We start from the raw sequence: 17,847 nt of genomic DNA, 5'->3' as shown, positions 1-17,847 counted from the left end.
CTTACACATTCACAATACTGTGTAATGTGCGGTTTTCCTGTAATTTAGTAAATTAAATAAGTTAGTGCAGAATAAAGGCTCTATATCAGTAGCCATGCTATCATTAATATGTAACCTCTATAGGAGGATTAGTGATTCTCATGAAGATCAATAAGCCTTTAAAAACACAATTAGGCACAAAAAAATTCTAATTTTTTTTCCCTAATACAAATTTTGGCTTGTAAGCCAGTGGGGAAAGGAAACTATATATAGCAGACTCTCGATTAACTGGGGTCGGATTAACCAGGACACTTCAAGACTCCAAATTTAAAAAAAAAAAATCAACCAGAAATCAAAAAATTCAAGTAATAACTAGAATAGGTATAAACAGATATTTTGCAAGTCGTAAATAAACGACAAGCAGAATTATATGTCGTCATTGGGAGATTAGTGTACCTATTATCTTGTAATCCCCACTGTCTTCACACCCACCGTGCAAAAAAAGAAAAAAAAAAAGAAAGAGATCAAATGTTTAGTTTGTTTTAGTGCGTCGCATCGATTGTTGTGTTCTGTTGCAGCGCAAAAGGACAAATTTTGTTTCGTTATTTATATCAGGAATGTTGGATTTTTTTTTTTTTTTTTTGTTTAAAAATCACGAAAATGATGGGTAAACGCAAAAGGGCTGCATTTTCAGTTAAACAAAAACTTGAAATTATTCAAATGTTTGAAAATGGTGCATCTGTTAAATCTCTAAGGAATCATTATAATAAGGATGTATCAAATTGGCCAAACATTAACCAGTATCGCGCGGAATTCAGATTTGTCAATAATAATATAGTAGCAATATGTTACTATTCATTCCTGAGTTACGTAAAACTCGACGAAATAAGAACTGGAACATATCTCTTACGTATGTTGGGGACTTTTGTATTTTTGGATTAACCGGGAAAGCGATTATCTGGGATTTGTTTTATACCATCTATCCCGGAAAATCGAGAGTCTACTGTATCCAAGAATGACATTTTTCAAGTTTCTTTATTTTCAAGTAGGGGTCAAACTGGCAGTCTGCAAGCCATATATTCCCATGAGTGTTTTCACTCATGGGAATATATGGCTATAAATGCATAATAAACACTCATGTATTCCCATGAGTGTTTATTATGCATCCCTATTGTTATCAACTTTTTAGAGGCATCACAGTGCTAAATCTGTATAAAAATATTCATAAATGGTGATACTTAATGGAGATACAAAATTTTATAAAATTTCAAAGTAAATCATAAATTATATGGACCTTCGTAAATGCTATCTATCAGAACATGTTTATGTGCAAGGATCAATATTACCATCAATATTTGAGCTTTTATTACCATAAAAGGCCAAATATCTATATGTCCCATGCTTGGCATTGTGCCAGTTCTTTGAAACCTTATCAACAATTGTACTGTATTATCTTTGGCCTGTCACAGTATAAACATGATGACTTCTCATTTATTATCATTCGCCATTACTATTAACTAATAATAATAATAAATGAGAAGTCATTCTGTGATGTCATAGTGTGCAACATTTGAAGAGTGGTTTATGTGAAGCTTGTTTGTTACATTCAGCCTTAGTCAATATAATTCCATATACATTTTATTGCAAGTATAATGCAAATGGCATTTTTTTTAGTTCTTTCAAAGGATTAGCGATTATACTCAGATATTCTTAAGCATATTCTTATATTTTGTTTATTAAATTTTTTTTTCCAGTACAATTTATGATTTACATCTCAAAGCATAGTTGAGATGTCAGAGTCATATGAAAGGTTTGTAAGGTGATTGGTATTTTAAAATATTAATATGGAAGAGGGTAACGAATCCCCTAAGGAAAGCAAAAAAACAACTAGTCAAGAATGAAAACATCATTGACTTGAACAGCTAACAATTGAGAGTAGGAGTGTGCTATAGGCCTAATGACTCTGATGAGTATAATAAGAAACTGTACAGGGAAACAGAGTGGGCCAGTAAATCAGAGAGTCTTATAATGGGAGATTTTAATTTCACAGATATTGACTGGAATTTGGGGGCTGGTCACTCACACACTAGCAAGGTTTTTGTGGATTTATTGGATGATTGTTTTCTGCATCAGCATGTTCGGGAGGCAACTAGAGGGAGGAATACTCTTGATTTGATTATCAGCAGTGATTCTTCATGCATTAAGAATCTGCAGATAAATGAACCACTAGGTGGCAGTGATCACAGTGTGCTGAAGTGGGATTTACTCAAAGAGGTAACTACCATTAGGGGTAAAGGGAAGGGTTATTGCTTTCGTAAAGGCGACTACGATGGACTGAGACAGTATTTAAATTCTATACAGTGGGACCAACTGATGATGTTACCGACAGCAAATGCAAAATGGGAAGCATTCAAAGAACTTATCTTGGAAGCTACTAGGCTTTACATACCAACTAAGAAATATTGTTCAAGGTTTAGGCCTAAATGGATGTCAGATGAACTGATGAGACATAAGGCAGAGAAGAAACATGCATGGGATACATACAAATTAACAATTGACACAGAAGCCTATGATAGATACAAGTTGATCTGTAACCAAGTTACAAAGGAGATTAGGCAGGTGAAGGCAGATTATGAGAAATCTTTGGCAAGGGATGCAAAGAAAAACAGCAAAGAGTTCTTTACTTATGTAAACTCTAGAAGGAAGGGGATGAATCAGATTGGTCCACTTGATATCGATGGGTCAACTGTTGATGATCCTGCTCAGGTAGCTAACAAACTAAATGAATATTTTGCATCGACATTCACACATGAGGAGTTATTTAGCGAGCGGAAAGCCAGAGGTGTATTCAACTCTAGCAGTAAGCTAGAGAATCTTGTAATAACTGAGAGTAAAGTGGAGGAGAAATTGTTGAAGATAAACACAAGAAAGGCACCCGGGGTGGATGGGATCTATCCAGTTATATTAAAGGAGGCAGCAGAGGAAGTAAGCAAACCCTTAGCCATAATTATGAGAGCTTCCTTGGACTCAGGGGAGGTACCCACAGACTGGAGATGTGCAAATGTGACCCCAATTCACAAAGGAGGATCAAAGGCTGACACAAGCAATTATAGACCTGTGAGTTTAACTTCTGTTCCAGGAAAATTAATGGAGGCACTAGTTAAAGAAGCACTGCAGGATCATTTAGACAAGACTTCAGTTATAGCTTGGACACAGCATGGTTTTGTTAAGGGGAAGTCTTGCCTGACCAATTTGATTGGATACTATGATGCAGTCACAAAGGAACTGGATGAAGGGAATAACTTTGATATCATATACTTGGATCTTAGAAAGGCTTTTGATACTGTTGCACATGGAAGACTGCTGCACAAATTGGAGCAGTGTGACATTGGAGGCAAATTGCTGCTGTGGATAAAGGGGTGGCTGAGGGGGAGAAAACAGAGAGTGGTAATCAATAGACACTGCTTGTCGTGGACTAATGTTATTAGTGGAGTACCTCAGGGCTCAGTGTTGGGTCCATTATTGTTTTCTGTATTCATAAATGATATTGATGATGGTATATCAAGCTTAATTTCGAAGTTTGCAGACGATACAAAGGTAGGCAGGGTTGTCAAGGACACTACTGACACTATGCTGCTGCAACAGGATCTGGAAAGGTTGAGCAGATGGGCTGAGAGGTGGCAAATGAAGTTTAACATTGACAAATGTAAAGTACTACACATGGGAAACAGCAACCCCAGAGCAACGTATCAACTCTGTGGTACTACACTGACAGTGGTAGAGAATGAAAGGGACCTGGGGGTGGTTGTGCAGGCAGATATGAAGTTCTCTGAGCAGTGCAGACGGGCTGCAAAAGTAGCTCATGGTGTATTGTCAATGATATATAGGAATTTTTCTAGCAGGGATAAGGAGGTGATTATTCCCTTGTATAAGGCAATGGTCAGGCCACACCTAGAGTACTGTATACAGGTCTGGAGGCCTCATTTCAAGAAGGATGTAGAGCTGCTGGAACGAGTACAGAGAAGGGCAACAAGATTAGTGAATGGAACAAAGGGGTGCTCTTACGAAGAAAGGCTTAAGTTTTGCAAAATACAGTGTCTGGAGACTAGGCACCAGCGAGGTGATCTGATAGAGGTGTATAAAGTATTGAATGGTTTGAGCATGCTCAATGCTGATGGGATTCTTCCTCTCGCTCAGAATAATCACCTGAGAGGGCATAAATTCAAATTGAGGGAAGACAGATGTAGGATAGACGTCCGGAAATTTGCCTTTAGCTAGCGAGTGGTTGGTTGGTGGAACTGACTTCCATCCCTTGTCGTGGAAGTTGATAGTCTAAATAAGTTTAAGGCTCAGCTGGACAGGTATTTTGAACGAACAGAGGGGTGAAGTGGAAGTGGTTTTTTTTTTTTTTTTTGGCTGATGCTGCATAAGCTTGCTTTCTTGCATCAAATGCCTCTACTAATGCTAATGCTAATGCTAATATCATACTGCTCCAATTTGTACAGTAGTCTTCCATGCACAACAGTGACAAATGCTTTCCTGAAATCCAAGTATATGATCCAAGTATTAAATATTTTTTGCATTCAGTTCCTTTGTAACCACATCATAGTATCCAAAAATTTTGTCAGACAAGACTTTCCCTTAACAAAACTATGCTGTGTCTGAATTATTACTGCAGTCTTGTATAGATGATCCTGCAAAGTATCCTTTCTTTTGTCTAATGTGACACAAACAAGAGAATAATGAATACAGACCATGTGTAAGGAAATTTGCTTTTAACCAAAGAATAATTAGTTACAGTAACCTAATTTCTGTAGTTGGAAAACTTACATAAATTTAAAGAGGGTTATAAAAAATACTCAAGATAAAATAGGAAAAAGGATTCAAGGTTTACAATTAGCACAATTTTTAAGGCTTTCCTACTTGCATTGCTTGGTCAGTGCTCAGCAAATAGAAATTAAAATATAAGGATTGATGTTTTTATAAAAAAAAAAAAAAAAAAAAAAAAAAAAAATCAAACTGCAAAAATTTAATCTCAGTTATGTTACCAAAAAATTTTACTGTAAAATTAAAAATAAAATTACCTTTTTTATAATTGAAATCATATGTCCAGGAGTATATCCATCTGAAACTTTAGATAATGTACTGATATCAAGTTTTGGTGTGACAATTCCTTTACATTTTTCAATTAGTTTTTTCCAGAGAACTACAACAAAATAACTTATTTTAATGAATAATTAATCAACATAAATAATTCAACATCAACTACATCTATGACAGCTAAAAATAAATAGGTATTTATTTGTATTAATATCACCTATAAATAGGTGATATTAATCCTTAAGGATAACTTCAGAATTTACCTGCTCTATATTAAGTAAAGCAGTAAAATCTAAAGCCCACCACCACCAAGGTCATATTTTGGTAGTTGTTCTTTTTTTTTTTCTTTTCTCTTTCCTTTTCTTGAAACTACTCCAATGTAATATCCTCAGGATATTAAGGTTCGTATAGTGCTCCATTTCTTTCTCCCTTTAGCTTGGTGGTCAGCAACCTATGACACTGGCACCAGAAACTGCCCAAGTGGAACCACAAAACAATTATATTTAACTCATTATATTTTAGCTGTGCCTTATTAAGATTAATAAGGCACAGCCAAAAAATTCACCACAAAAACTGACAGATAGAGCTCAGTTCTAATTTAGATTTTAAAGTGAAGCTCCCAACTTCATTTTAAAAATTCCCTTACTACATGTGCACCTGTTTTTTGCAAATTACAGTGCTGTAGTTTCTGCACACAGGCTCCCCAATTTCAAAAATTCTCTCTGGTATGATAGGTTGCAAGTCACAGTGATTCACACTATTCCTACAAGGTTTCTGATATCTATTCTAGCTGCTTCTGCAATGGCTTCCATTCATTTTACACTCTCTCTCTCTCTCTCTCTCTCTCTCTCTCAAAATATCTCATTGTGTTTAGTTTAACTATTAACCACCTGAAATCTGTCACTTGGCCATTTCCTTAAAATGAAAAAAGGTTACTCAGAGCAAGAATCTCTGTTTATATTTTCATTATAATGTTCAGATGCAGCTCATCATTTTTGAGCAGGGAGAATGTGTATTTTTTGATATGTCTAACAAAAGACACTCTGATAATGATGGTCTCTACATGATTAAATATATTCTAATTCAAAAATATCTTGCTTAGTCTCTTGCTTCTTACTCTATCTCTTAGAGTTTTACATGTGGTCTCCTTTTATTTTTTTTTGCACTAACACCTATGTCAATTCTATCTATCAAGATGTTTTCACTGTGTAGTAGTACTAAATTGCAAAGGATATAAGAAAGCATTATATAGCATCACACACACACACACACACACACACACACACACACACACACACACACACACACACACACACACACACACACACACACACACACACACACACACACACACACACACACACACACACACACACACACACACACACACACACACACACACACACACACACACACACAGGTTTCACCAATCTGGTTGCCTTTCTCTGCATCTATTTCAGCAGATCTACATCCTCCCTAAAGTAAGGTCTCTGGAACTGCATACAGTACTCTAGATGCTGCCTAACCATGGTCTTGTAGAAAGGGATCACTTCCTTATGCCTACTAGCAAGGTTTCTGTATATCACTGACAAAATCCCATGAACTGTGGCAGCACGTCTGCACTGCTCAGAGAATTTCATATATAATTGCACAATTACCCCTGGGTCTTCTTAATTTTCTACCATATCGAGCAGTTCCACACAGTTGATAAATTAGTCTGAGATAATTACTACTCATATGCTGTACATTGCATTTGTCAATGTTAAACTTCAACTGCCATTTCTCAGCCCATCGACCTAATTTTTCCAAATCTTGTTGAGGTAACATACAACCATTACTCTCGTTAACCAGCTGTCAAACATTGTTACCGTAATCATTATTGTCATTTGCAAAAGATAAAAAGGTTGGGAGTAATGCCAAACTTTGTATCATCTGCAAACTTTGACATAGAGACCTGATGTAGCAGAGTGGTCAAGAGCAGGGCTCCCACTCCTGGGTTTTTCGACCCAGATCTGGGTTTTTTGATTGTCATCTGGGTTGATAGGTTTTTTTCACAAAAATATCTCATTATCTGGGTTTTTTCTGTAATTTTTAATTTTAAGTCAAAATTTATTTTATTTGTTGTAAATACAATAAAATTTAACACATTTAATAACAGTTTACAATTTTCTTAATTTTATATTCTAACAATACTGATCATAATTTGTAATATCTCAAGTGCTTGTACAAAATATAAATGTAAAAGGATTTCAAAGTTTTCGCAGGTTCTACACTATGAAATTACGCTTACATGTTCATACAGGTAAGCATACATTATCGTGTTACTAACATGTATGAACAGCCTATTGAGCAGGCAGAAGGCGGTCTTTACTGCACAGTCTTTCGTGATCGTTCGTGGTATTATTGCATTATTTGGTGTGATTTTTAAATTTATGCGTGTACTACATACAATGATATAATAAATTTAAATTGTAGTGACTATTTCTATTTTATGTTAATGGATTAGTGCTTTATTTTTTTTATTTTATAGAACATTTTTAAATAAGATAACTGCTAACTAGCCATACCCACAAATTGCCCACAATGTCTGAAACTTGTTCCCCACAGAGAAAGATGAGTAAACGGTGGTATACTCAAAATTTTAGAAATGAATGGTTAGAAGATCCGGAATTAAAGGATTGGTTGAAAGAAGACAGTAATGAAAAAGGTGCGTCTTACTGTATTTGTTGTGAAATGAAATTAAAAATGCCAATAAATCGATGTTACTAGCGCATAAAAATACAGTTAAACATAAAAAAAGTGCAAATATTGCTAAGACAAGTTCAACGTTAGACACGTTCTTGACGAAACGTAAACCTACGGAGAATGAAGAAGTAGCAAAGGCAGAGTTAACAATTGCTGCACTCATTTCTGAGCATAATATTCCATTTGTGCAATGTGATCACCTTATAGAAGCATGTAAGAAAGAATTTCATGATAGCAATATTGCAAAACAAGTTCAGATGAAGGCGACTAAAGTCTCTTATCTTATACAAGATGGCATAGCCTATCATGAAAAAATATACATTTCTAACATATGCAGAAACAAGTTTTCAATGATAATAGATGAAAGTACAGATTTATCTTTAATACGAAGAATTTTATCGCAAGTTCTAGCTGTTGTTGTTAGATATTTTGATATTCAAAAACTTGATGTTGTAGATGTGTTACTTGACACTGTTTGTGTCGAAAATGATACTTCAGAAGGGCTTTATCAAGCTGTAAAAGATCTTTTCATATTAAAAAAAAACATTCAAATAAGTAATAGTGATAATTGTGCCACTATGATGGGTACTAAGAGTGGGTTCCAGTCATTGCTAAAAAATGTACCATCAGTATTTATAATGGGATGTGTTTGACATTCTTTTGAATTTGTTTATGTGCTAGTCATTCAGTAAAGGTACTACCATCATATCTAGAAATATTTATAAAAGATATCTCTTGTTATAAAGAGTTCTTATTTTTCCCGTAGTAGTAAAATATTAAATGAGTTCAAAATGATTCAAGATGTTGTAGATACTGCTAAGCATAGAATCCTAAAATTAGCACAAACACGTTGGTTATCCCGTGGCAATGTAATAAAAATTATTATTGAGCAGTGGGATGCGTTAGTTCTTTATTTTTAGTCTCAATCAAAAATTGACAAAATCGATGGTGCAGGGAATATTTATAATACTATGGTCACCAAAGGAACTAAGCATATGTTGTTGTTTTTAGGATATGTACTGGAGAAAATAAACTGCCTGAATATTGAATTTCAATCTGAGCATTTCAGATTGCACTTACTTCATTCAGTGGTTTCAATTGAGTATAAAAATATTCTTAGTTTTTTCATAAAAGAAGTCATTACTTCGTGCAAGCTGGTTGAAATTGATCCAAGCAATGAATAAATCATAAGCCTCTGAATAAAATATATTTGGGAGGCCTTTGTATGGCCTTATTAAATTCAACACCGCTTGGTGACAGTGAAAGCAGGTTTAAAAATGATTGTTTAAAATTTCTTGTTGAATTTTGTATGGAAATCAGAAAAAGATTTCCTCTAAATGATGGTGGAATTATCGCCAGTCTCAATGTTCTTGACCCAGCAGTGATACATGATCGTGCCAATTCACCATCCATAATTTTCCATTTAGCAATGCAGTTCCCTCACCTTGTTTCTGAAGACAAACTAGATCTTCTAGATGATGAATGGAGATCATTTCATTTAAATCAAGATTTAGATTTCCCTTACAAAACCATCCCTGAGTTTTGGTATCTGTTACGTAATGTAAAAGATGGCTTTAATAATTCTAAATATGAGATTTTATCTAACTTTATGACCAGTTTAACTATTTTGTCTCATTCTTCAGCAAGCGTAGAAAGAATCTTCTCCCAAGTAAACCATATAAAAACAAAAACCACAAACTCCCTTAAACTAGTTTAAGGGAGTTTGTGGTTTTTGCAAACTGTGAAAAATCGACTAATGGCAAAACAGGCGATAAATAGATCTAATCAAAATTGCTATACATGGAAACCTAAATCAGAATTGGTAAAAGAAGTCATACAAGGAACTTGTCCTAAAAGATACGAAGAACGTTTGAAAAAATGAAAGAACTTCAAAAAATGAATGTGGAGGGAACTGAATGGGATGAAAATTCTGATTACAATTAAATAAAAGATATTTTTGCATGGTAAGTTTCATCTTATTTGTGTTGCTATACTATATGATGAAAACTAGGTTTTTTTTGGGTTTATTTAAGTTGCAATCTAAGTTTTTTTTAAATTTGTGAGTGGGAGCCCTGGTCAAGAGCACAAGTGCAGTAGCACATGCTCTTTGAGTGGACCGGTGTTCAAGCCCATGACTGCACATATTTAAACATTTGTATTGATTGATTTATTGTAAACTCCACTAACCTGGTGGTCGTGCCAGAGTATAAACAAGAAAAATTTATTTATAATTATTTATTAAGCCTGATATACCTTCATCAATATCATTAATAAACACTGAAAACAACAATGGGCCCAGCACCGAAACCTGGGGAACTTCACTGAAACATTATTCCACGAAGAGCAGTGCCTATTGATAACCACTCTCTGTCTTCTTCCACTTAACCATCCCTTCATCCATAACAGTAACTTGCCCTTAATACCGCAATTCTCCAGTTTACACAGCAGTATCAAAAGACTTTACGAAATCCAAGTACTGTATATAATATCAAAATTATATTTTTTCCATCCAGTTCCTTGGTCACTGCATCATAGTAACCTATCATATTGGTTAGACAAGACCACCCCTTAACAAATCCATGCTGTGACTGTAATATAATTGAATGCCTGTCAAGATGGTCCTGCATTACTTCTTTAACCAGTGACTCCATTGTTTGCCCTGGAACAGATGTTAAGCTGACAGGTCTGTAATTACTCATACCACCTTTTGATCTCCTTTATGAACTGCAGATGCATTCGCACATCTCCAGTCCATAGGGACCTCCCCTGAATCCAAGGATGCACTCATAATTATGGCTAAGGGTTTGTTTGTTCACCTGCTTTGCTGCCTCCTTAATATGATTAGATAGATACCATCCACCCAAGGTGCCTTTTATATGATCAACTTCAGCAATTTCTCATCCATTTTCCATTCAGTTATCACAGAGTTATTTAGCTCCCTGTTGGAGTTTGTTAAACTTCTGACTTCCCCTCACATAAAGAATTCCTCATGTGTGAATGTAGATGCAAAATATCTTACTAAATTTGTCAGCAACCTGAGCAGTGTTATCAATAGTTAACCCAATTTAAACACCTTAATCAGATCTCCCTTTAGGTGTTTAGTCTAGAAACACTCCAGAACTGAAGCCTTTCTAGGTAAGAGCACAATTTTGTCCCCTTCACCAGTCTAGTTGCTCTTCTCTGCACCCATTCCAGCAGATCTATATCCTTCCCAAAGTGATGCTTCCAGACCTATATATACAGTACTCACAATGCAGCCTAACCATGGTGCCTTATACAAAGGGATAATCACCTCCTTCTCCCTGCTAGCAAAGTTTATGAATATCATTGACAAACTCCATGAGTTGTCCTGGCAGCATTAGCATTAGCAAAGGAACATGATGCAAGAAGTGAAACTTATATAGCATCAGCCAAAAAAAAACAAAAAAAAAAAAAAAACGCCCTTCTCATTTCATCCATCCACTTGCTCCAAATGTTTGTCTAGTTCAGACTTCAATCAATTTAAGCTATCAACTTCTATGAGAGATGGAAGTTTGTTCCAGAAATCAACGACCCGCTGGCAAAAGACAAACTTCCGTACATCTGTCCTACAACTGCTTTTCCTCAATTTGTTCCATTCACTAATCTTGTTGCCCTTCTCTGTACTTGTTCCAACAGCTCTATATCCGTCTTAAAATGAGGTCTCCAGACCTGTATACAGTACTGAAGGTGTGACCTAACCATTGCTTTATACAAGGGGATAATCACCTCCTTATTCCTGTTAGAAAAATTCCTGTATATCATTGACAAGACACCATGAGCTACTCTTGCAGACTGTCTGCACTGCTCAGAAAACTCAATATCATTAATAAATACAGAAAACAACAATGGACTCAACACTGAACCCTGGGGACTCCAATAATAACATTAGTCCATGAAGAGCAGTGTCCATTGATTACCACTCTCTGTCTTCTCCAACTGAATCATCCATTTTTCCATACCAGCAATTTGCCTCCAATGCGACATGCTCCAATCTGTGCATAAGTCTTCCATGTGCAACAGTAACAAAAACCTTTCTAAGATCCAAATATATGATATCAAAATTATTCTTTGCATCCAATTCCTTTGTGACCACATAGTATCCAATCAAATTGGTTGGACAAGACTTTCCCTTAACAAACCCATGTTGTGACTGAATTCTTGTCTAGATGATCCTGAAATGTTTCTTTAACCAGTGCCTCCAATAATTTCCCTGGAAAAGAAGTGAAACTAACAGGTCTGTAATTACCTGTGTCTCCTCCTCCTTTGTGGATTGGGGTAACATTTGCACATCTCCAGTCCATGGGTACCTCCCCTGAGTCCAAGGAAGCTCTCATAATTATCACTAAGGGTGTGCTTACTTCCTTTGCTGCCTCCTTTAATATAACTAGATAGACTCCATCCACATCAGGTGCCTTTCTTATGTTTATCTTCAACAATTTCTCCTCCACTTTTCTCTCAGTTATTACAAGATTATCTAGCTTAATGCCAGAGTTTAATACACCTTTCACATTGCCTTCCATGAATAACTCCTTGTGTGAATGTCGATGCAAAATATTCATTTAGTTTGTTAGCTACCTACCTGACCAGGATCATCAACAGTTGAACCATCAATATCAAGTGAACCAAGCTGATTCATCCCCTTCCTTCTAGAGTTTACATAAGTAAAGAACTCTTTACTGTTTTCTTTGCATCCTTTAACAAAGATTTCTCGTAATCTGCCTTTGCCTGCTTAACCTCCTTTGTGATTTGGTTACAGACCAGCTTATATCTATTATAGGCTTCTGTGTCACCTGTTAATTTATATGTATCCATGCATTTTTCTTCTCTGTTACATGTCTAATTAGTTCATTTGACATACATTTAGGCCTAAATCTTGAACAATATTTCTTAGTTGATATGAAAAGCCTAGTAGCTTCCAAGATTAATTATTTGAATGCTTCCCATTTTGAATTTGCTGTTGGTAACATCATTAGTTCGTCCCACTGTATAGAATTTAAATACTGTCTCAGACCACCGTAGTCATCATTACGAAAGCAAAAAACCTTCCCTTTACCTCTGGTGGTAGTTACCTCTTTGAGTAAATCCCACTTCAACACAATGTGATCACTGCCACCTAGTGGTTCCTTTATCTGCAGATTCTTAATGCATGAAGAATTGCTACTGATAATCAGATCAAGAGTATTACTCCCTGTAGTTGCCTCCCGAACATGCTGATGTAGAAAACAATCATCCAACAAATCCACAAAAGCTTTGCTAGTTGAGTGACCAACCTACAAATTCCAGTTAATATCTGGGAAATTAAAATCCCCCATTATAAGACACTCTGATTTACTGGCCCACTCTATTTCTCTGTACAGTTGTTTATTATACTCATCAGAGTCATTAGGCCTATAACATACTCCTACTCTCAATTTTGCTCTCCCAGTGCTTATGTCACACCAAACTGACTCGACACTGCACTGTCCAGCCATGTCGACTGGCTGTACTTGCTTGGATTTTATGTTTCTTAACCAATAGCATAACCCCTGCTCCCTTCCTATCCTTCCTGTACACATTGTATTTCCCAAATTCCAGTTCTGCATTCCTTATATATGTGTGACACCATGTCTCCGACATCCCAACAATATCTGCTTTTGACGTTTTGACCAACACCTCAAATTCATCAAATTTTTTTTTACCAAACTCCTGGCATTGGTGTACACACAAGTACACATGCCTGTTTCTATTCTTAGCTACCCTAACACAGCCCATGTATTTACTTGTTCCGCAATGGCTCCCAGCAGTCTCTGGAATCCACTGCACCTTGTTTTCCAGTTTGTTGCTCATTTCAATAGAAGCAGTGCAAGAATCACTTTCACCTCTGCCAGTGGATACTGTTAATATATTAGTCCGTGTACTCCCCCTCAATCATGGAAGCTACTAGACTTTTCATACCGGTTAAGAAATATTGTTTAAGGTTTAAGCATAAATGGATGTCAGATGAACTAATGAGACCCTTGGCAGAGAAGAAAAATGCATGGGATGCATATAAATTATCAGGCAACACAGAAGCCTACGGCGGATATAAGCTAGTCTGTAATCATGTTTCAAAGGAGATTAGGCCTTGGTCCTTGAGGTTTATCAGACATTCTCTCAGATATGCCAGACAAGCTGTACTTGCTACCTGGGAGTCTAAAACACTGATGGAACTGATATTTGGGTGACACTCAAGTCAAGTGAACCCAATTTTGAACCCAAGTCCTGATGGTCTGTGCAGCCAAATCCTTTGCTTGCACCTTCATGATGGTAGGACTGTTAGTAATCCTGGGTATAACCCTCATGCACAAGCACACTGTGGGTGATCACCCAGGTGTCAACCAACATAAGCAGGGGTCGAGGTGTGGCGCCCACACCACAGGGAGGAATGCCGCCCCTCTGTGTTACCAGGCAATACCAGGTGGTAGATGACTCTCATCAACCGGCGCAATACCACCACTTTGCTTATTGGAGGCTTGAAGTGGTGGAACTCATGTTTAGTCTCCAGAGCTAAGTTCTGATCAACCCTTCCCCATCTGTTCCATCATGCAGCATGACTGACGACTTTTGAGGTTATGATGAACATCATGGTGAAATCCAATCTTTCTTACATTTCAAGGGTACAGCTCTAAAACAGTGTTCGCAGGCCAGCCGCTAGTTAGTATACTGAACCAAACATATTGCTAACTCTTTAGGAGGCTTACAGATCAGCTAGTATATAATCTTGCTACCTCTACTCTGCCAGATTGTGACTGGAGGGAGTTCGAGTAATGTGTATGTGGGGGACATTGTCGAGGCCACGTTATGTCAAGGATCTGTGTATATTCTTACCATGTGTACACTATATCGAAAAATTTCATTACTTCATAGAGCATTCCCCCCCCCCCACATTTTCTTACTATTGAATACACCATGAATTGCCAAACTGATAGCGTAAGCTTATCTGTGAAAAATCTAAACTTCCCAAACATTTCCTAGTTCATTTCACAAATATATGTGGTCTCAATTCTAATCTCAACGATGTCCATTTCCACTTGCAGTCTGCCAAACCCCATGTACTTTTTCTGACAGAATCTCAGTTATCGGTTGATTCAACTACTGCTCATCTCAGTTGCCCAAATTATTTGCTGTATGATTCCTTTTGCCTCAAAGGTGGTACTTCTGCATATGTACGTTCTGATATTCCCTATCAGAGACATTAATTTGGAATCTCCCCTTTTCAACCTTCTCTGACTTAAACTCTCTCAACCTCATTCTGTCAAATTCATCTGTTGTGTCTACCGTTCTCCCAGCTCCACTAATCACTTGGAGCTCTTCGACTTCCTCTCTTTGCAACTTGAATTTCTCCAGTCCAACTTTCCTAACAGTGAGGTAATTTTCCTTGGTGTTTTGAATGTCCACAACTCCAGCTGGCTTCCGTTTTCTAGTCACACCGACGCAGCGGTCGAGATGCTGAGTGTAAAGATGTGAATAAATAGTAGTATTAATATCATTTGTAAAAAGGAATAAAACTGAACATTATTCTTTGGTTTACTTATTACTAAATAATGTTTATTACTAAATAAAACATACCTCTTCGACACCCATAGTCAGGATTTGGAACTACTATGATTTTTTGATAACAATTACCAAGTCCTTTCAGGTCACAATCAAATGGAGTTTTTGTTATCCCACATATCATAATTCTTTCTTCTGGTGTGATACCTTTCATCAACTTTGGAAGATCTTTTTTCAGGCGTTTGGGATCTGTCTAAATTACAAATTAAAAGATCTATATGAAAAAAAAAATTATATTTGATATAAAAATTAAATCCTATTAAAATTAAAAAATTATATTTGATATAAAAATTAAATATAAAAATTAAAATTAAATGAACGTAACTCTCGCTATTCGCGGGGGTTACGTTCCTGAGAAATGTCGCGAATACCGAAAACGCGAATACTGAGTTATGGCTCCCATAGTAATAAAGGGGTTCCATTCCAAAGTAAGAAATATATAAGAAAAACTAGTCTAAAATTTTGTCTATGTATGTATTATATGTACCTTCATAATATGACTATGTACATAGACAGTACATAGTGAAATGCAAGCATATGGCATCGAAATGAAAATAAGAAACAATTTAATATTAAATGTAATATTTATTAGAAATTTCAAACAAATCTTTCAAACCAGCGCCTTTGCTTGCTAGCAAAAAAAACATCCTGCCAGTGCTATCACCAGTTTCGCTAAAGTGTTGATAAAGGAGTTTTGCCTTTTCGCGAATGATGAGTGAACTTAACGGAATTTTATTTTGAGTTCGGTCTTCTATCCACAGATTTAAAGCTTTTTCCATTTTTTCTAATTTAACATCACGAGTTACAGAGCAAATTTTTGAAACAATTAGCGTGTTTTCACAGACACTACGGCGGATTTTTTCTTCCGATTTTTTGATTGATCGTACCGTTGACTCATTGATTTTATAATGTTTTGCCATTATAAAATCAAGATCAAGAGTATTCCTCCCTCTAGTTGCCTCCTGAACATGCTGATATAGAAAACAATCATCCAATAAATCCACAAAAGCCTTGCTAGTGTGTGAGCGACCAGCCCCCAAATTCCAGTCAATATCTGGGAAATTAAAATCTCCCATTATAAGACTCTCTGATTTACTGGCCCACTCTATTTCCCTGTACAGTTTCTTATTATACTCATCAGAGTCATTAGGCCTATAGCACACTCCTACTCTCAATTTTGATCTCCCAATGCTTATGTCACACCAAACTGACTCGACACTGCACTGTCCAGCGATGTCCACTGGCTTCACTTCCTTGGATTTTATGTATTTCTTAACTAATAGCAGAACCCCTCCTCCCTTCCTATCCAAGTCTATCCTTTCTGTAGACGTTGTACTCCCCAAATTCCAGTTCTGCATTCTTTATATCTGTGTGACACCACGTCTCTGATATCCCAACAATATCTGCCTTTGATGTTTTGAGCAATACCTCAAATTCATCAAATTTATTTACTAAACTCCTAGCATTGGTGTACACACAAGTATACATGCACCTATTTCTATTCTTAGCTACCCTAACACAACCCATGTGTTTACTTGTACCGCAATGACTCCCAGAAGTCTCTGAAATATCCTGCATCTTGTTTTTCAGGCTTCTGCTCATTCCAATAGAAGAGTGCAAGAATCTCTTTCACCTCTGCCAGTGGCTACTGTCAATCTATTCGTCTTTGTCTCCCCCCAAGCTAGCAGTTTTCCGACCCACCTAACACTGCCTCGATAGCATCAGCAAATATTCTTGCACCCTTTCTATTTAAGTGTATCCCATCCCTGTAGAAGCAGTCTCTCCTGTTAACAAGTACAGTCCAGGCTGAAAAAAATTCTACCCAGTTCTACTTAGATTACAACTTCGCTGTTGAAGTATTGTTTTTTTGCAACATTCATGCCTTTGAGATGTGGAAGAACTGCTTTCTTTCCAGCCATTAAAAGCCTTTGAGATGGATGCTTTTGAGAAACAAGTAATGTCTTTCATTTCTTGAATTGTGGCTCCTGTTAAATGTGCATCAATGATAAGACCTTTTTCAAAGTTTCATAGATCGCACCTATTCCCCATTCTGGCTTCAGGTTACTGCAGTTGAAAAGCCTATGCAGTCTTTATACTCAACAAGGCAACATATCCACTCTACATCCCAGTTTTCTTTGCATTAATTTGCATTTATTCACATTTATTCTGACTAAGGCTTGTATTTTTTTGGCCAGTGTGTGTGTGTGTGTATAATCAGTAGTGTAGGAACGCCTTGGCATTGGGGCAGGTGCCAAGGGCACTGGTATCAGAGGGATGCCACTGACAGATCATATCAGTTCCATGTCAAGCTATTTCGACACCCGAGGCCAGCTGATGAAATGGCACCCCTAGATGTCGCATCAGGATGAGAGCAAAGGGTGGGTTGAAAATTAATTTTTGCCAAATAGCGTGTTTTCAGACTGTGATTCA

The 17,847-nt window shown here is 36.6% G+C and overlaps 1 protein-coding gene across 1 annotated transcript in view; it reads right to left on the bottom strand.

Moving 5' to 3' along the window:
• Positions 1 to 979: 979 nt before the first annotated feature.
• The window catches only part of LOC150086755 (dynein regulatory complex subunit 11-like), a 77,276-nt gene continuing 60,408 nt past the window's right edge, over positions 980 to 17,847 (bottom strand). Inside the window, exons 6-8 of the mRNA XM_090372246.1 lie at positions 15,433 to 15,610; positions 5,064 to 5,185; positions 980 to 1,093 (exon numbers count right to left, since the gene is read on the bottom strand). Coding sequence (XP_090228372.1) covers positions 980 to 1,093; positions 5,064 to 5,185; positions 15,433 to 15,610 — 414 coding nt within the window. The remainder of the gene's footprint in view (positions 1,094 to 5,063; positions 5,186 to 15,432; positions 15,611 to 17,847) is intronic.

The sequence above is a fragment of the Mastigoproctus giganteus genome, chromosome 4 (genome assembly GCF_048544385.1).
Source record: "Mastigoproctus giganteus isolate SK-2022 chromosome 4, ASM4854438v1, whole genome shotgun sequence".
NCBI lineage: Eukaryota > Metazoa > Arthropoda > Arachnida > Uropygi > Thelyphonidae > Mastigoproctus > Mastigoproctus giganteus.
The sequence above is the reverse complement of the archived record's forward strand: the minus strand, read 5'-3'. Positions and strand labels throughout refer to the sequence as shown.